This window comes from Drosophila miranda, chromosome 3 (assembly GCF_003369915.1).
Source record: "Drosophila miranda strain MSH22 chromosome 3, D.miranda_PacBio2.1, whole genome shotgun sequence".
Classification (NCBI taxonomy): domain Eukaryota; kingdom Metazoa; phylum Arthropoda; class Insecta; order Diptera; family Drosophilidae; genus Drosophila; species Drosophila miranda.
In genome coordinates, this window is record NC_046676.1 from 20,154,512 (window position 1) to 20,173,813 (window position 19,302).

The window sequence follows — 19,302 nt, forward strand, 5'->3', positions numbered from 1 at the left end:
ACAAATAAAGTTGCGGCAACATTTACTTGAAAACCGTTTTTTGTTCAAAATAAAATACATAAAGGTAATTAAAAGAAGCAATCTTGTAGAAAATGCATTTATCTATGGGATAAAGCTAAGTGGGCATCTATAGCTTGAAATATAGGCAATACCCGATTCGCCGCAGTTTCGCTTTTGCAACAATGAGTCTCATTCCATACACAAACATGTTGCTAATTCCATGCACACATACCCTGGGGGAAATGGATGTTATAGAATTGTGAATATGTTTGTCTTCCAAGGCTCAGTAGGAATCAGGATCGACATAAATATACACAAGATACTAATAATGTACTTGAATATGTCTAAAGAATATCAATTTGAGAAAAGGTCTTTATAAATAACGTTTCATCTTCATATAAAATTAACGAAATAGGGTATAAAAATGCCTATACACGCATCATGTCTTCAAATACCAGCAACACTGCGACTCTTTTTTTGTTGAACTTTTTCGTTTAAACCTTTTTTTACAATAAATACAATAAAAGCAAGGATTAAAAACTATCTAATCTTGTAGAAAATTTATTCATCAATGGGATAAAACTATGTGGGCATTGCTGAGAGATTTAGTTAGCCAGCATTATTCAATGGAATATCAAAATTGAGCAATTTCCTTTTACGTTTGTTTTGATTGACCTATTTCGCTACTTGTTTTTTGTTTGACTTATTTCGCTAAAACCTCTTTTTACGCAAAATGCAATAAAAGCAAGTATTAAGAATACACCAGTTAAGTAGAGAAATGATTTACCAATCGTATAAAACTATGTGGGCATGGCTAAATATTCTATATAGCTAATAATATTCGACGGAATCTCTAAATTGAGCAATATGGTGTCCAATCCTTGACGGAGAACTATTAACCTATTAAAAGCCAAGGGGGTATCTCAATTTTCCACCGAAAATAATGAAAATTTAATTATGTTAGCGCAGTTCAGGTGAAAAATATAGTTGTTTTTTTTTAAGTTCAGATGAAAGATTGCATGAATCTACAAGAAGAATTTACAATCGTTAATATTTTCCGCCATTTACCTCAAGTAGTTGAACTATTTAAATAGGGGGGCTTTAGTGGGCTAAGGCCAGTTTTTCATCATACGAGACGCTATTGTTGGTGAGGAACCAACATTGATTCAAACTAGCCAATCTTGAAGAAAATTTATTTATCGACGGCCTAAAATGATGTGGGCAGAACTAAGGGTTTTAGTTAGCCAGCATTATTCAACGGAAGATCAAAAACGAGAAATATGTGAAATGGAACTTGAGCTCGTCAGTATATTTACGGTATATTTTTTAACTGAGACGGTATGTTTCGGTATATTTCTGAGGGTCGGACCGTATATCGGAGTACCCACGGTCACTCTGTACCTTTGTTTTGCAAAAAACGGACTCGAGTCCGGGAAGCCGTGAGCGAGATTTTTTGACCGAGAAGAGCAAGGAATCATATTGCGTCATCAGCATCGTTTAGCCAAGTTTCTCCAATTGGTTGGCGCGAGCGCCAGCGGCACGGAAAGATCCAGGCAAGGCAGTCGTGGAGGAGGGGCGAGCTCAGGCTCAGGCTGCAGATACTGATACTGCAGCCGCTGGAAAAATGGCCAGTACTCCTTCAAGTGCGCCCAGTTCTGGTGCTGGATTTGGAGCTGGAGCTGGGGCTGGTGCCGGCGCCAGCACACTGGAAGGAACCCTGAGCAAATGGACGAACGTGATGAAGGGCTGGCAGTACCGCTTCTTCGTGCTGGACGAGAATGCGGGCCTGCTCTCCTACTACACGGTGAGTGTGTGTGCGACAGATAGTGAGCGATGTATGTCAGCTGGAATATGAATAATAGCATGCCAATTACATTTCTCCACGTATCACGCCGAGACTCCGACACCGACGCCTCCAACCAGAATCACAGCAATTGCCCAGAACTATTATCTTATCTGCATTGTGCATTTGGATAAATTGTATAGAGATAAAGGCACATTTGTTGGTCCGGACGCATGTATTGTTCTTATTCATATATTTACTCCACAGAAGATTCGCTCTTGCCAGGCTTTGGGCTACTGTAGGCTCTCGTAAAAAAGTCATAAAAGCCATACAACATGACAGTTATAACAAACGTGAAGTAGCCAAAAACTACTTTCGGAATACCGCAAAATGCAGTCTGGAACGCCACCTGGGTCAATATGAGGCAAAACTGCACCATTTGAATCACTGTAATGAACTTCTTGACGGGCGTCAGAGCGCGGATTGTGCTCTTATCGGCCACCGCTGCCACTAAGTAATACGAGTACATGAAGATGTGCACAACGGAGTTGAGGAAGACGACGTAGTAAGCAGCAAGACCTGTTGACGAAGAGAAGGGGAATGGATACCATTACACTTTGAATCATTGGATGGCAGATCAAAGAACATTACCATTCTGGTTGAAGTGTATGAGAATGTATACTAGCGTCAGGGTGGACAAGTGATGGAAGAGGTGCAGATTTGACACTTGATTCTGCTTCTTGCGCAGCACAAAGATCACCGTCTCCAAAAGCTCCGACGTCTTCAGAAAAAAGAGGAAGTATGCCAGCTCATAGTAGCGCTTCACCATCTCGGGACTGCTGCCAAGGTCTCGGCATTTCCAGAAAATATATATGGAATTGTCCGACAAATAGAAAATCTGTAAAGGATTCAAACAAACATCCGAGATCACAGACCTTGCATCGCTCCCGCTCCCGCTCCTACTCACTCACCTCTCTAATGATGTATATGCAGGAGACGACCTGGATCACGTTGTGGGCTATAATCAGCTTTTTGAGCTCGTAGGGCTTGCGGAACTGCATAAATCTGAAAGTGGACAACGGATTGAAAGCTCGTTTCCGACTAGTTCTTGCATAATTGTGTCGAAGGCCCTGAATTGCTTAAAATATTTTCTGTACAAAGGTTCAACTTGGTTCAGTGGCATAAAATGCAAACGAGCTTCATTATCATAGCAGACTTACAGTGGACCCACTGACGTCACGAAGTATAGATATATGCCTAGCGTGGCAACCATGAACCACGGATCCGCCATCATCCAAGGATGTTTCAAATCCACCATCACTTTGGCACTCGCACCTAAAATTCGACAGATTAGATGGGAGCTGGAGTGTAGATGGGATAATATCCATAGTCCTTGGTGCTCACTTGTTGCCGCTTCCATGGTTGACCGTTTATAGGAGTATCCTTCACAGCTACTCCTTGAGATATGCGCTCCTTGAGATAGAGAGATAGCACCGATTTCGCGTTCTATTGCCTCCGACTGCTGGCGTACATCTAAGCGGCTGCATTCCGCAGCACATTATTTTTAATTCCACAGTAGCATTGATTTGAATTCATTGATTTCGGAACCACCGCAATCACCTTTGACGCATTCCCGTCCAAAGTACTGGACGGGGGGACTCTGTTTAATGAGCTTACCCAAATTTCAACGCATTTCTCTGCTTCCAGTCCAAGGAGAAGATGATGAAGGGCGTGCGACGCGGATGTGTGCGACTCAAGGACGCCCTGATCGGCATCGATGATCAAGAGGATAACACCTTCACAATAACCGTCGATCACAAGACTTTTCACTTTCAGGCAAGTGCCCGGCACGTGTGTGCATCAATTGACTAAAACTACTCGTTGATTTAAAAATTAAAATACGACGTATGTGTTGACGTACAAGCAGCCACCTTTCCCTCTTTGACCCTTAACCCTTCCCCAGTCAGAATAACAACACTTTGTGTTCAACTTATCACAACCATGAAAGAGTATGTACTCTTCGGCTCGGCTTGTCCCTCTTACGTTCTTCCTTTTGGTGGTTGGCGCTTTGTAACGATAAAACTTTTTTCTCTCTCACTGGTGTCTGTGTATGCAGGCGCGACACAGCGAGGAGCGGGAGCAGTGGGTGAGACGTTTGGAGGACACAATACGACGCCACGCGAACCGCTCGCGTCTGTGGGACAGTCAGAGCGCCTTCTACATCGCTGGCGGGTATACCAAGGAGTCCAGCTATGGCGGCAAACGGCCCAATCACCTGGAGCTGCTAGCACGCCGCGTTTTCGAAGCGGATGCCTACCTCCAGCTGATGATAGAGCAGACAAACGTGAGTTGTTCTCTCAACCTTGTGTCCCTTCCCACGGAATGCAAACGAATTATGTAATTTAACGTGTTTTTTTCTTCCACTCACAAAACAGTTGCTGGAAAAGCGCATCGCGGAGCTGAGCGACCCCGACGAGCAGGCCAAATGTAAAGCGCTACAGGACAACGCCAGTGTAAGTACGCGAAGGGTCGAACGGAGGGGCGGGCAGTCGGTGAATGTCAATTTAACTGAAGTTACGTGGGCGGTGCCTCTGTGAGGCCGATTTCGAGGTGTAGCTCGTCGCGGAAGCCGTTTGAGAGCTTCTGCATCTCGGCATAAGTCAGTCGCCAGTAGTTGGAATCCACGGGCATGAAGCGGTGCGTTTCCTGGCTCCGGTTGACTCCCCGCACACGCACCACACTACTTCCCATGACAGCGGCATCGCGTCCGCACAAATAAAGTGTGGCATTCAGTTTACGCCTGATGTTGGGCGTGACCAGCCAGATCACGAAAATGTGATCCGTGTGTTGGACCAGCAGGTGGCTTTGGCGCGCCTGCAACTTTTCCGAGAGCATTGCACTGGGCTTCGTCCTGCAAATTAACACAACAACGGGTATGTCGCTCTCCAGGTGCACGTGCTGCTGCGGCAGGAAGCTGTTGTAGACCTTCCGGCGCATTGGGCTCTTCTGTTGATCAAACTGCTGTTCCACCGTGCCGCAGTAGGCAAGCAGCCCAAGCACCTGGTTCACCCCAACGGGATAGTTCATGGCCGGAAAGGACAACACCGTGCGTTGGCCCTCGATCAGCCGGTGGCACTGCTGGACGCCAGAATTCTCCTGCTCGTGGTCGAAGAGATAGTGCAGCAGAAGCAACTGGCTGTCCACTTGGCGCCGACAGTTCTGATATGGGCACTTACTTGGGCCGAATCGAATGAAAACAATTTCGTCTTTGCCTTCCGTCGCTTGGCAGTGATTTATCTCCACCTTCGGAGAGCCATTCTCTGCAGTAGACTCTTCAATGGTATCGGGCTCCAGGCGCGCCATGAGCTCCCGTTGCAGCTGCTGGTGCTGCTCCCTCTGTAGCTCCAACTTTTCTATATCCTGTCGAATACCAATCATGTCGAAGCTCAGCGCGCAGAAACTCGACTGCAGACTGAGGCTTGCCATCTTGAGTCGCACATCATTCTCCTCCAGGCGTCTCTTGTAGGCATCGACCCGGGAGCTGACCTCAGCCATGCTGTGCTTGAACGGATCAAGCAGCTCGGTGTCCGAATCACCCTCCATTTTATTCTCCATTTCGCTGAACTCTCGGACACAAAATCTAACAAAATTACGAATACTCGTAATCTAGTCTATCTAAAGTAACTTTAACGACACACGTTTCCCAAGGCACACTATTTAGGCCTCTCCTCCCCCCCCCCCATCCCCATCGATTTAAAATGCAAGTTCAGGGTTAGCCCTATGGCCAGATGCACGAGCTTGGGAGAATGACACCCGCCCAGCAGCTGGCAGAGGGGTCTGCTGGCCAACAGTCGGTCTTCATTTCCTTGCCAAACTTTGGCGAAGGCGAATCGATTGGCCTGGCCTGTCCATTAAAAAAAAATAAAGATAGCCAAAATACCCATTCTCTTTGTGCAGGCCATGCTGGATCACATCAAGCACTCGATTGTTAGCCTACAGATTGCCAAAAACATGGCCCATCCCATCAATGGCATATACAACGGTCCCCAGGCAGCCCCCTCAACAACCTCCTCGGCCAGCGGGATGTCAAAGGATGTGTTAGCCGGCAAGGGCGAACCAGGGGACGACGAGGATGATTCAATCACGGAAAATGGTGAGTGGTCAAGTGCTAGAATGCCACAAATTTGTTTAGCATTGTAAATATCTCGGTGGGCAATTAGCTCAGGGTCAAGTGGGCCTCTGGTCGATTGCTCCTCGAGTTCTATTTAAGCTAATATTGCCAGTCTATTGCTAATTCCGATTTGCATTCCGCTTTGCAGCCACCACAGCGCCCCTGGGTCTGGCTGTGCCCGATACCTCATACTCGAGCAGCGAAGGTGAAGAGGACTTTTACGATGCCCACGAAGATCCCTATACCAGCCTAGGCAGCTCTCCGATTGGCTGGTGAGTAGAAGAGTCCCTCCTACAGCAGGATGAAATTGCTGACGACAGCCTCTAGAAATGCCATCAGTCAGCGGTCAGGATGTGAGGTGATGCGGCAGCCGGTTAGCATGATGCGTACGCAAATTACGCATTCATTGGGCTGCCATTGAACCATTGCCTCGCCTCCTCTTTCCCCACCGCCAAATACGTACATATGCCGATACTCCTCTTGCCCCAAGCGTCACGAGCCACCTCCTCCTCCTGCTCTTCCAGTTGGACGCATGCGCCTGGGGAGCCCCTGCCGAATGCAATGCCTGACGTATCCTTTGAAAGTTCGTCGCAGTTGCAGCAGTTCCGGAGAGGTCTGTAATTTTGGCCAAGTCGCGTGTAAATAATAAATACAATTTCCCCACCGACCCTGCTTGCCCTCCTGCTCCACGACAGCAGACCCCTTCGTAGCGACACAGCTGACGGGTCCAAGCTTTCGTCTTCGTTTTCGTGGTGGCTTGTCGCGCGACGTTGCCTTCGTCGTCTTCTGTTTGTGTCCGTGACTGTGACTGTGACTGTGACTGTAGCTGTATCTGTGTCCGTGTAATCGTCCTGTCAGTTGTAGTTGCGTTCGTCATCGACTCGCAGCGCGTGGTGGAGTGCACCACCGTACATACGTCTAAACCCTCTCGACGACTGGAATTTTCAATAGATTTTTCAGCAATGGCCGAAATGGCCTAGGCAACGCACAAAATAGCAGCGGCTTTCCTTCCTTTCGTTTCCGTTTGTTTTCCATTCGACTCGTTGCCTCCGCAGGAGGATGCACTGCGAAGCTGTTCGCCGTCTGGTGCACTAAAGCTTGAACAGCAGCAGCAGGAGTGTCCCTCCCTCCCACGCCATGTTCAAGAAGTGGGTTCGACGCGTGAGTCTAAGGTGAGCAAAGAGCCATCCTACTTGCATGTGCCACCATTTACAGCTGTGTATGTGTGTGTGCGTATCTGTGTGGATGGTTGCTAATGTTTGCGTGTGCTAGGTCGCTGTAAGTGTTCCGTTTTATAAATTATAAATGAAGCAAGCAACAGTGGAGGAGGAGCGGCAGGAGGCTGTCATCTCCCAAGTGACGCCAGCCCTGACATCATGCTGGAGGATTTATGTCAGCGCATAATTTATGCCCAAGCGCCGCACGAATCTTAATCAACAAGTTCTGATTCGACTTCACTTTGCAGCGCCACGCGGGGCTTCGCAGAGCCCACATCACCCACCCACGACGGGGAGGCCACTGGGCCGCCGACTGAGACGGTTACCAAGACACTGCCGGAAATAGAGGAGAGCACTGCGGATGGGGATGCGGTGGCAAGCAGGGCAACCAAGTCGTCCAAGAACTCGATGAGCTCTCGCAGCGACAGCTACGACAATGGCATTGACTATGACGCACTGTACGAAGAGGAGGAGGAGAATGACCTCAGCATGGAGGCGCACGGCTCGATGATCACCCATCTGTTGTCGCAGGTAAAGATTGGCATGGACCTCACCAAGGTGGTCCTGCCCACCTTCATCTTGGAGCGTCGTTCTCTGTTGGAGATGTATGCCGACTACTTCGCCCATCCCGATTTGTTTCTAAAGTGAGTGTGCGGATGTCTTTCCAAAAAAATCAGCAACTGAGTGATGCGCTTAACCCACAGAATCTCGGAGCTGGACGACCCACGCGATCGAATTGTCCAGGTCTGCCGCTGGTATCTGAGTGCCTACCACGCCGGACGCAAGAGTGCGGTGGCCAAGAAGCCCTACAATCCCATACTGGGTGAAGTCTTTCAATGTCACTGGGATCTTCCTGGTAAGTAGCCAGAAATCCAACAAGCAATTCTCTCTAATGGACTGGGGACATATTTTTTAGACGAAGTTCAGGACACTAACGAGGTGCACGACGGCCCAGTGCCCTGGTGCCGGCGGGATCAGCTAACCTTCTTAGCGGAGCAGGTGTCCCATCATCCGCCAAGTAAGAAAACCAAATGCACCACAAATGAATGCCCTTAACCGAATGCACTGTCTTCTTCTGTCCTTTGCAGTTTCGGCCTTCTATGCTGAGCATTATAATAAGAAAATCACTTTTGCGGCCCACGTCTGGACAAAGTCAAAGTTCTTGGGCCTCTCCATTGGCGTGCACAACATTGGCGAGGGCGTCGTCACCCTGGTGGACCGCAGCGAGGAGTATATTGTAACCTTCCCCAATGGCTACGGGAGGCAAGTGTTTAGATGTGACCTCTCCCTGCCTTCCAGTTCTTCAATGAAGTGTTTTGCTCCCGTAGATCTATATTAACGGTGCCTTGGATTGAGCTGGGCGGCTCTGTGGAAATCAAATGTCCACAGACAGGCTACCATGCCAACGTGGAGTTCCTCACGAAGCCCTTTTATGGTGGCAAGCGCAACAAGGTCTCCGCAGAGGTTTGCTGACTGCCTGTGTCTTAAGTTGGACAATTATTGATTGAGATTATTCGCAGGTCTACGCGCCCAACGATAAGAAACCTTTTGTGTCCATAGCCGGCGAGTGGAGCGGACTGATGGAGGCCAAATGGCATGATAAGAATGTAAGTTGTCCGTTGCCTTTTGTTGCCTGTGTTGTCGTGTATGTAGTCGTGTATTTACTGTACTATCTCATACTGTTTTTGTAAATGTTGAAACCTATTTATGTACTTATCCCCCCTTTATGCCTACACTGCGCCCAACACGCTGCAAGAAACAACCCCACGAGTTGGCAGCCAAATCCTCTACACCCTCTACATTAACCTCTACCACCCTGTACCTCTACTTACTTTTCACGGTTCTTCTGCTTTTCTCTTAAATAGTTTGGGTGCATTTCCTGTGTATTTACTTTGTTTATCTAGAAAATTAATAATACCAACTATCCAATCCAACCACAATATAAACTTAACCATGTGCTCGTTTAGCTACTACTCCTCTGCCTGTCTGTCCAAACTGTTGAACTTTTCAAACTGTTTATGTGTACCTGTATAACATATTCTACATATGTATATGTTGTGTGTTGAGTATTAGAGCTACTCTGAGTATTGCTGCTGATCGCCTAGTGACCCGTGTATGTGTGCCTCTTGAATTTTCTAGAAAACCGAAGTATTCGTTGACGTAAATCGCATACCAATATTTAAGAAACAAGTTCGACCAATCGTTGAGCAGGATGAATACGAATCGCGACGCGTTTGGAAGGAAGTGACAGCGGGACTCAAGTAATCAGATCACCAATATCCCAATCAATCAATTAACCCCGCAATACGGACACCAAATAATCACCACTCTCTCTCTCTCTCTGTTTGCGTTTAATGCTCTTCCCACAGATTTAACGACATTGAACGTGCCACCAATGCCAAATTTGTTGTGGAACAGCAGCAGAGGGATCAAGTCAAGATGCGCAAAGAATACGACCTGGCCTGGGAGCACAAGGTAATCAAATTAAACCCCCATTCAATACCTGGCCAATATCTGACAGAGTGTATGTGTACCCCTAACGATCAGCACTTCAAGCCCGTGGGCGAAAACTGGATCTACGCGAAGTCGCTGAGTCAGCGCATCTATTTGCAGGAGAAGGAGGCCAGAAGATAATGCATACAACTGAAGGCGGCAGAGAAGACATTAAGAGAAACACCAAAAATGTTTATATATATATATGATTCATATCAAGAACGAGCCTCAACTATATGTAAAATTTCCACAAGTGCGCAAACCTCTGAACACTGACGATACAACGTAACATATGCAGGAAACGATGGAGCAACAGAATGTCGGGACAGAATTCGCGGGAGATGGTTTTACCTCTAGAGTCTGTCTATTAAGTGTAAATAATATACCCAGAAGCAGAAATAAGAAAAGCATAATCCAAGGCAGGACAAACGACGGAACGATCGATTGAAGAGGAAAGCTAAGCTCTTCTGAAACGGGTTGCAATACATGAGTGATACTTGAGAGCGGCGGACACTCACTAGAAACTATCTACACACAATAAACACAATTATTATTTCCTAAGTACTAGTGTGTTTCAAAGGCAATCGCAGTAAACTGCAAAACAAAGAACACCAATTCAATACCTTTTACATTACTAACAAACTAACTAAAAGTAACAGAAATGGAAACCAATACCAATACCAATAGTGGGATATATCAAACGTTGTAGAATATGAAGAATAGAGATTTAAGGATAGAAATTCTATTTTTGAAATAAAAGACTCTGCTATAGACGAAATACAATACTGATAGGAATGTATGTATGTATGTATCTGCATCGATACAGCATCTAATGCTTGTTTCTAAAACCGAACCCAACACACACACCATGCACAACGATAATGATTTGTCCTTGCATAGTTTTTATATCCAATACGATTATATTATATATATACACACCTCTACTAGTATTATGTTTCGAATTCCAATTGTCACAATGATGAATAAAGCTTTACTAACAGCCCGCTGCTAACACTCCAACGAAATACATACACCACTACCATAATACAGTAATACGATTAAATTAAAATTACATTTTTGAAATGAACTATCCTAGCTAGCCTTCAATTTTAAAAACTCCTAAGACCTACAATACCACACCCACTGCAAAGCTACCGAATACTCCACGCAAAGTTAACGAAAAGTGAATCGAATACAAAATATACGCTTCGATATTTAAAATAATATTAAACGATAAAAGACGAAACTGTAGGATAACAAAATGTAGTTCTCCTAGAAGAATAGCCCAACAACAAATTCGGATTTGGATCAATTGATAGCCTGTCCAACCGTTACTTACAGAACTTGTATATATTTTTTCGAATTTCTTTTGAAACCGAAATGTTAAACATGTAATAGAGCCAATACTCTAACAAATTTATTGTAATGGAGCCTAGATACGATTACTGCAAATAAAACAATTTATTCTTTAAGTCACCTACGATGTTCTTTAGATATTGTTTCATAGAACATTGTAGACATCTGAAATGCAGGTTTTACCCAAATATAGTTTCCAATATTCCACTGTGCACACACACACACAACATATGGCTCTCGAACAGCTGATGTACGGTTGTCTGGCAAGACTGCCACCAGTGCTGCCAGAATTTCCGAGTCAAAATTAGCTAGATTCGACAAATGGCTCATATATCTTCACTCCCTGAAATTAAATTGAAATACGTCAATGGAAATCGTAGTTGTGGAAAAATGTTCGTGTTCTGCGCAACCCACACATTTACATGAAAGGAAGACCAGGAAAGAGAGCATTTGAATCGCAATTTATATATGTAGCAGTAATGAAAAAAAGTTAATTTAGCTTTAAATAAGCTAAAATGGTAGCACTGTCTGCCACACTATTCTCTTCAACCCCGATGATGTTTTCAAACAGACGGTCACACTGATTGACGTGGCCTCAAAATTTTTTGTTCCTTTTCGGGCTCGCAAAAAGTCTTAAAATTTTATAATTTGTGATTAGCGTTGCACAGCAAGTTAGTTTAACAGCCTATAGCCGTTGGCGTCCATAAACCTCCCCACAAACCGGAAAGACGCCAGTGAGTAAAATAAAGAGAGAGCGTAAAATCATTGAAAGCCCCAGCCAGGAAAATTTCAATCATTCGCGTTTTCGGAAATAATTGCCAATTAATAAGTAACCAGCACTCCAGTGCAGGGACCCCACCCCTTTATAAATAAAAACAACAAAAGCTCCACTCGACAAATAATTACGAAAAAGACGGCCAAAGCGCAGTTCTGCTGCGTTCGGTGCGTGCGTGCAAAGAGCGAAAAATCGCCAATAAAGGGCGGAAGAAGAAGAGACAACTACAAAGTGCAAGTGCTGCGCCTCTGCTGGTCAAGTACTAAGTGAAAAACGCGATTTTCTTGGGTCTGCGCCCAATTGTTAGTGTGTGTGTCTGTGCTGGTGCTTGTGGCGTTGCATACCTCTTGGGTTATGCAGAAAGGTGATGGGTTCTGGTGATAGTTCTATAATTTCTAGACGGTAGCAACAGCCCGAATGAGTGGGTGATGGGCGGCGGGAGGAAGAGCGAATGACTACCCAGAGACAGAAAGACAGGGTAGGGCAGGGCAGGGCGGTAGTTAGGCACGTCATCAAAAATGTTGCTTTGTTATCTGTTTTAGTCCCTGCCGTCTGAGCGAAAGTGATTTATACGGGGGGCCCCCAGTTGGAGTTACCAGCTCCCAGTAGCAGTTCCTTCCTGCTTCCGCTATCAGACTGCTGTGCAAACACTGAGTGGAGTCTGTGCCAGTGGCCTTTGGCCCACCTGCTTATTAGCGAGCTTCGTCGTCGATCATCGCCTGCTACGAGGTCAAGCACACACACAGCATATAACACGCTTAATCGGAGCTTTTTTCACGTCTCCGGCCATCTCGTCGAAGCTGTTTAAATAAACGAATGTGATACAAATTTCCAACTTATATCCAAACAAATGTTGACGCAGACACTATAAAGCATACACACAGCAATAACAGCCATGTATTCGGCATATACATACATACATACTCGTATATAGAGAGTGTACAATAGGCCCATAAAAGCAATAATGATAGCAATTGGAGACGAAGAAGAAGCTCGTTACGCATTCCATATTGCAGTCTGATATGGCCGCTGGCATTGCATGCAATTAGAGGCCACAGACAAGGGTTTCCTCTACCCCATTCCATTGATTCCAATTGGTATTCTGATCTGGAATGAGTTATCAGCCGCACGTTCGGCCCTAGAGCTTTCCCAGTCCACATGTAACTCGTATTCTGGCATTGAACGATAAGATAGCAAAGTAGTCAACGTGTAACAGTCAAGAGAGCAGCCCCTGCTGTTAGGGCCAATTTGTTTCGACACTAACTAACCTTCAGGGAGATAAGATACTGGCACAATGACTGGCTGAAGATCACAACTCACAGATCGCATCTCTTTCTGCTTTCAGATCGTATGCATTAGCAGAATGTCCGCCTACAATCAGAACTTTGTGCCACCCGCCGCCGCCCCTGCGAACGGCATCCAGGGCAGCAGTCTGGTCAACGGTCTGCCCGGAGCAGTCCCGCATCAACAGCAGCCTCCGCAAACGGCAGCAGCACAGCAATATCTCCAGCAGAAGCCACAGTCACAGCTACAGCTACAGCAACAGCAACAGCAATTCCAGCAGCCACCAGTCCCGTATCCAGGGAGCAGCAACAGCAGTCAGCCGCCGCCGTTGCAGTTCAACAGCAATATTGTGAACAAGTTTCTGCCGCCTTCCTCGACGAGTGCCAACAATGGGGCGCCACCGCCCAGCACTCTGCCGTCTCATTTGCGTCCGCCCACCGCCAACGGACCGACGACCCTAACGAATGGCAGCAACGGAGCGAACAGCGCCAACTCGTCGCGCACCGCCTCGCCAGGACTGATGAGTGTTCCTCAACAGGGAGGGGCGCCGCCGATGCCCCAGAATACCCAATATGCGCACGGTGCTCCCCCACCAGCAGCACGACCAATTCAGCCCCAATCTGTGGCCAGTCTGACGAGCAATATGCACCAAATGAATCTGAATCGGACCAATGGACAACCATCCGCTAATACTGCACCGACGCCGCAGCAGCTGCAGCAGGTACCACCACAACAGCAGCAGCAGCATCAGCTGGTACCACCACAACAGCAGCAGCAGCATCAGCAGCCGCTAGCGAACCCCATGACTGGGCCCTTTATGGGGAACAAGCCCCCCAATCTGAATCCGAGAGTGATCGGCAGTCCACCGACGGCTGGTGCCCAGCCAGTGCCCGTGCCAGCGTCAGGCCAAAGAATCATGTACGGTGGCACGCCTGCGAGCAATGATCAGCAGAACAACAATCTTCAAAGGGCTGCACCGCCGCCTGGAGCAGGAACCGCCTGGCCGCCAAGTCTCCCAAAGGCAGCAGTGCCTGGAATTCCGTCCCCAATGCAGACGCAGCCTCAGGCACAGTTAACGTCGTTCGCTCCGCCGCAGCCTCAACCTCAGGCACAGTCTGCGCCGTTCGCTCCGCCGCAGCAGTATCAGTATGGCCAGGCCTACCAGCAGCCGCTGCATCAACCGCCGCTACCACAGCAGCAGCAGCAGCCAGCACCGCCCCCTGGCATGTTCGGAGCTCAGACCAGCAGCACGCCCTTGCAGTACCAGTCGCAGCCGCCGCCTCCGTCGATGCAACCGCAAGGACAGCATCCCTACGCCCAGCCACAGCCAACGTCCGGTCCGCCGCAGCTTGGCGCACCGGTTCCGTTGAATGTTGCCCAGCAGGGATTTAGTCGGCTCTGGGGCCAGGACACCATCGACCTGATGCAGAACAGACACATCCTCTCGCCGGCCACATTGCCGCCGCCCAAGGTGGTGTTGCACAATCAGTTCCACGAGTCGATCAACTGCAGCCCCAGCATTATGCGCTGCACCGTTACGAAAATCCCCGAGACCAATTCGCTGCTGCAGAAGTCGCGGCTGCCTCTTGGCATAGTGGTTCATCCGTTTCGCGATGTGAACGTAAGATGGAGGATCCTTGAATCTTAATCTGAATGCTACAACTAAAGTATTGTATTTTACAGAATCTGCCCGTGATACAGTGCATCAACATTGTGCGCTGCCGGCTGTGCCGCACGTACATCAATCCCTTTGTCTATTTTGTGGACAGCAAGATGTGGAAGTGCAATCTCTGCTATCGCGTGAACGAGTGTGAGTTACAATTAAATCAAATCCCTTATCAACGACAAGAAACGATATGCAAATTCTGCCTCTTTCAGTGCCCGAAGATTTCCAGTTCGATCCGGCCACCAAGACCTACGGCGATGTGACCCGACGGCCAGAAGTGCGTTCCAGCACCATTGAGTTCATTGCGCCGTCGGAGTACATGCTACGTCCACCGCAGCCGGCCATGTATCTGTTCCTCTTCGACGTGTCGATCATTGCCCAGCAGAGCGGCTACCTGGAGGCGGCCTGTTCGGTGCTCAACCGGCATTTGGACGAGATGCCAGGCGATGCACGGACTCAGGTGGGCTTCATCTGCTACGACAGCTTCGTGCACTTCTACAGCATGGCTGAGGGTCTGAATCAGCCGCACGAGATGACGCTGCTAGACATTGACGAGCCCTTCCTGCCGCGTCCCGACAGCCTCCTGGTGAACCTCAAGGAGTGCAAAGAGCTGGTGCGTGATCTCCTCAAGCTTCTGCCCAAACGATTCGCCCACACACATGATCCCGGCTCCGCTCTGGGTTCCGCCTTGCAGGTGGCCTTCAAGCTGATGGTAACTACTCGTAAAACTCGCGGATATTTAGAATCGATGACATTCCTTTGTATTGTAATCGCAGCAGTCGTCTGGTGGACGCATCACCGTCTTTCAAGCGTGCCTTCCCAACAAGGGACCCGGCTCTCTAGAGCCGCGCGAGGATCCCAACAATCGCTCGGCCAAGGATGTGGCACACCTGAATCCGGCCACGGACTTCTACAAGCGCTTTGCGCTAGAGTGCTCTGGCTACCAGATTGCCTGCGACCTCTTCCTGATGAACCAGCAGTACAGCGACATGGCGACCATTTGTGAGTCTCCCCAGGATGACCCCTACTCCATCCGTTCACTAATATATTCCCCCATTTGCAGCTGGCATCAGCAAACACAGCGGCGGCTGTGTCCACCATTTCCCGCTGTACCAGAAGACCAAGCAGCATATGGTGGACTCGTTCAGGATGTGCTTCAAGCGCTATCTGACACGCAAAATTGGCTTCGAGGCGGTCATGCGCATCCGTTGCACTCGCGGCTTGCAGGTTCACACATTCCACGGCAACTTCTTTGTGCGCTCCACGGATCTGCTGTCGCTGCCCAACGTTAATCCGGATGCGGGCTACGGAATGCAAATTTCGTACGAGGAGAGCCTCACCGACGTCAAGACGATCTGCTTCCAGGCAGCGCTTCTCTACACGAACAGCGAGGGCGAGCGACGCATTCGGGTGCATACGGTGTGCCTGCCGGTGACGTCGTCGCTGCCCGAGGTTATGCACTCCGCCGACTCGGAGGCGATTATCGGGCTGCTGTCCAAGATGGCCGTGGACCGGTCAATAGCCTCGAATCTGTCCGATGCTCGCGACGCCTTCATCAATGCAACCATCGACGTGTTCAATGCATTTAAGATTGCACAAAATCTGCCCTCCGGACAGTCCGGCCAACTGATTGCTCCCCGTAGTCTGGCGCTGATGCCCCTCTACATCTTAGGGCTGCTCAAGCATGTATGTATTTATGTATTTCCTTCAATTCGCAGTCAATATCGTTTCCCTAAACTCTTCGTTTTAGCCTGCTTTCCGTGTGGGAACTAGCACGCGTCTGGATGATCGTGTGTATGCCATGGACTGCATGAAGACCTTGCCGCTGGATCAGCTGATGAAGTTTGTCTATCCGGAGCTGTACAAGATCGATGTGCTTATCTACCATGCCCGCAATTCCAATGCGAGCACGACTGAAGAAGACGACGAGGAGGATCCGCTACCGGAAGTGCCACGCCTGCAATTATCTGCGGAGCAGTAAGTTCGAAAACCGTATATCTCCGTACAGACAGATAAATTTAACAAATCAAATTTACAATCTAAAGCCTGGACTCTCGTTCCATATTCCTGATGGATTGTGGCCAACTGATAATGCTCTATGTCGGCCTCAATGTGCCACCCGATGTCCTGGAGGCAGTGCTGGGTAAGATATCTGTCACCCCAGGGTAAATTTCCTAGCTTTAATGCTGTCCTTCTCGGTTTCAGGCATCAGCTCAACTGCGGAGCTGGGCGACTACGTGTATGGATTGCCTCATAGTGTGAGTGCCGAGAACGATATACTGCAGCGCTTTTTGTTGCGCCTCAACTACGACAAACCCTATTCGGCGCTGGTACAGATAATCAGGTGAGTGCTTCAAGTCCAGCGTAAAGAGAGCCAATTTTTAATCGATTTCTGTTCTCCCCCAAAATCAGAGACACGAGCACGGCCAAGGGTCAGTTTATTGAGAGATTAACCGACGATCGCAGTGAATCGAGTTTATCGTACTATGAATTCTTGCAACACATTCGGGCTCAGGTTAAATAGTATATAAGCAGAGAATCCTACTATAATTGCATACAGCAGAAATACGAGTCTACGACTCTGGTGTCTAATGGCAGGAAATAAGAGTGGAGAACATTATATGGGATATAGGCAGACGATATGCAATTACAAGGACCAGTTGTCTGATCCACTACCCTCACATCCTCACCCTCCCCTCAATCGCGTAACTTAGGTGTAACTTTTAAGTGCATGTATTTATTTATTTGTTGATTTATTGCACTAAAATCACTAAAAAAATTGCAACAGAAAAGAGAAAAGAGAGAAAAAGAGAGTTATGTGTATCTTGTCACAATTGAAACTAGATCGAACACAAGTCAGGCTAACCAGTCAGTAGACCCTCCCGCAAGCGGACATGCAATGTTATTTATTATAGATATGTTATACAATAAACAGAATCCACACACACCCGCGCCCGCTATTGTAAATTATAATTTATTAAATGCAATTTTTCTTTGCTCATTTTCGAGCTGCTTCCAAACATTCTGCAAACAAAAACTCAGTCCCAAACAGCACACGTTGTTGTTATGCTTTTGCTGTTTTCAATAGTATTTATTGCCCAAAACGAAACGAAACAGAACAGAAACATTATTTTACAAGTGTATTTATTTATAAGAGAGAAGATTGGGCTACTGCAGGGCTTTTTGTTTCAATGTGCGAGTACGATTATGAGTAGCTAGCCAAGTTATTTAAAATGTGAGTGTGTGTGTACGTAGGGGAATAGTTTCGGTATTGTGTACGTCTTACGCCTAGAAAGATTATTATACTATAACAAAATACATATATATAGAACAGTCCCACGATCCCACAGTAAAGGGAGGGCCCTAGGTAAGATTAGTTTGTGAAAGACGCATGTGGAACGGATCCGGAAAGAGCTGCCGCAAAAAGACATTCGTTTCGGTCCCGGAATTTGTTAACTAATCGAAAACATTATACATATGCTGTACTATACTTTATACACATACGAGTACGTCAAAAGCTAAATAAAGTTTTATTTAAAGCATAGACCAATGCATTTATTGATTGTCGAGCTCACATAGTAGAAGACATAGATGTAGTAGTCCTTGAAATGTGGCGACTACTTTTCCCCAACTGCCATTAGAAATTTTACTTTCTGTTGTATTGTCATTGAATTATTCAGTTTTAAATTGAGTCTCGTTCGGAGAACAACGATTTGGTTCTTTAATTTTCACAAATTTAATTTGAAATCGTAACTTATGCTGAACCACGCGGACGATAACTCCATGGCTTCTATCTATGAAACAACTGACCATGGCAGCAATGAAAAAAAACGCTCGGTCGCCGAGGACTGCCGACAGGAGCAAGCGGGCAGCGTTCCAGGATGGCTGTTTGAGTGGACTCGAGTGAATTCCGTCACCCCCGAGGCGGGGGAGTTTACGCAGCAGCGCCACAGTGATTGGCTCCCACCATCACGATCCCTGATACGGAATACCCGGAACCTTGAGTATCGTCCTGCTCCAGCCCAGAATGGACCAAAGTCCCCACGTCCCTTCTGGCCGGAACGCGAGCATGAGACACCGACTGAGACTAAGCAGCGCTACAGTGATTGGCTCCCCCCTTCACGATCCCTGATACGGAATACCCGGAACCTTGAGTATCGTCCTGCTCCAGCCCAGAATGGACCAAAGTCCCCACGTCCCTTCTGGCCGGAACGCGAGCATGAGACACCGACTGAGACTACGCAGCGCTACAGTGATTGGCTCCCCCCTTCACGATCCCTGATACGGAATACCCGGAACCTTGAGTATCGTCCTGCTCCAGCCCAGAATGGACCAAAGTCCCCACGTCCCTTCTGGCCGGAACGCGAGCATGAGACACCGACTGAGAATACGCAGCGCTACAGTGATTGGTTCCCCCCTTTACGATCCCTGATACGGAATATCCGGAACCTTAAGTATCGTCCTGCTCCAGCCCAGAATGGACCAAAGTCCCCACGTCCTTTCTGGCCGGAACGCGAGCATGAGACACCGACTGAGACTACGCAGCGCTACAGTGAT

General features: G+C 47.7%; 4 protein-coding genes across 6 annotated transcripts; 2 read left to right on the forward strand and 2 right to left on the reverse strand.

Moving 5' to 3' along the window:
- Positions 1–1,395: 1,395 nt before the first annotated feature.
- Positions 1,396–10,689, forward strand: LOC108160070 (oxysterol-binding protein-related protein 9). Of its 2 annotated transcripts, XM_017293824.2 has the most exons (15): positions 1,396–1,804; positions 3,491–3,619; positions 3,900–4,127; positions 4,219–4,296; positions 5,741–5,936; positions 6,103–6,226; positions 7,420–7,815; positions 7,876–8,027; positions 8,088–8,189; positions 8,260–8,434; positions 8,500–8,635; positions 8,692–8,778; positions 9,311–9,432; positions 9,541–9,646; positions 9,719–10,689. In XM_017293824.2, the coding sequence occupies exons 1-15, from the start codon at positions 1,625–1,627 to the stop codon at positions 9,803–9,805; spliced, it is 2,298 nt and encodes a 765-aa protein (XP_017149313.1). In that variant the 5' UTR covers positions 1,396–1,624; the 3' UTR covers positions 9,806–10,689. The 2 variants fall into 2 exon arrangements, with proteins under 2 accessions (XP_017149313.1, XP_017149314.1); XM_017293825.2 differs by lacking the exons at positions 1,396–1,804; positions 3,491–3,619; positions 3,900–4,127; ... (1 more) ...; positions 5,741–5,936; positions 6,103–6,226 and adding an exon at positions 6,982–7,126.
- On the reverse strand, positions 2,000–3,325 carry LOC108160073 (elongation of very long chain fatty acids protein 7). Its single transcript, XM_017293828.2, has 5 exons — positions 3,188–3,325; positions 3,004–3,118; positions 2,755–2,848; positions 2,435–2,681; positions 2,000–2,362 (listed from the first exon to the last, which is right to left on the reverse strand). Exons 1-5 carry the CDS (start codon positions 3,201–3,203, stop codon positions 2,040–2,042), a joined length of 795 nt encoding a protein of 264 aa, XP_017149317.1. The 5' UTR covers positions 3,204–3,325; the 3' UTR covers positions 2,000–2,039.
- Positions 4,180–5,489, reverse strand: LOC108160072. Its single transcript, XM_017293826.2, has one exon. The coding sequence runs from the start codon at positions 5,396–5,398 to the stop codon at positions 4,358–4,360; it is 1,041 nt and encodes a 346-aa protein (XP_017149315.1). The 5' UTR covers positions 5,399–5,489; the 3' UTR covers positions 4,180–4,357.
- Positions 10,690–11,578: 889 nt separating the features above from the next.
- Positions 11,579–18,289, forward strand: LOC117185799 (protein transport protein Sec24A-like). Of its 2 annotated transcripts, none has more exons than XM_033390476.1 (10): positions 11,579–11,754; positions 13,141–14,700; positions 14,763–14,889; positions 14,958–15,457; positions 15,522–15,747; positions 15,809–16,431; positions 16,496–16,722; positions 16,791–16,888; positions 16,951–17,089; positions 17,158–18,289. In XM_033390476.1, the coding sequence occupies exons 2-10, from the start codon at positions 13,159–13,161 to the stop codon at positions 17,267–17,269; spliced, it is 3,594 nt and encodes a 1,197-aa protein (XP_033246367.1). In that variant the 5' UTR covers positions 11,579–11,754; positions 13,141–13,158; the 3' UTR covers positions 17,270–18,289. The 2 variants fall into 2 exon arrangements, with proteins under 2 accessions (XP_033246367.1, XP_033246368.1); XM_033390477.1 differs by having other exon boundaries at positions 15,525–15,747; positions 17,158–17,269.
- The last annotated feature ends 1,013 nt before the right edge of the window (positions 18,290–19,302 follow it).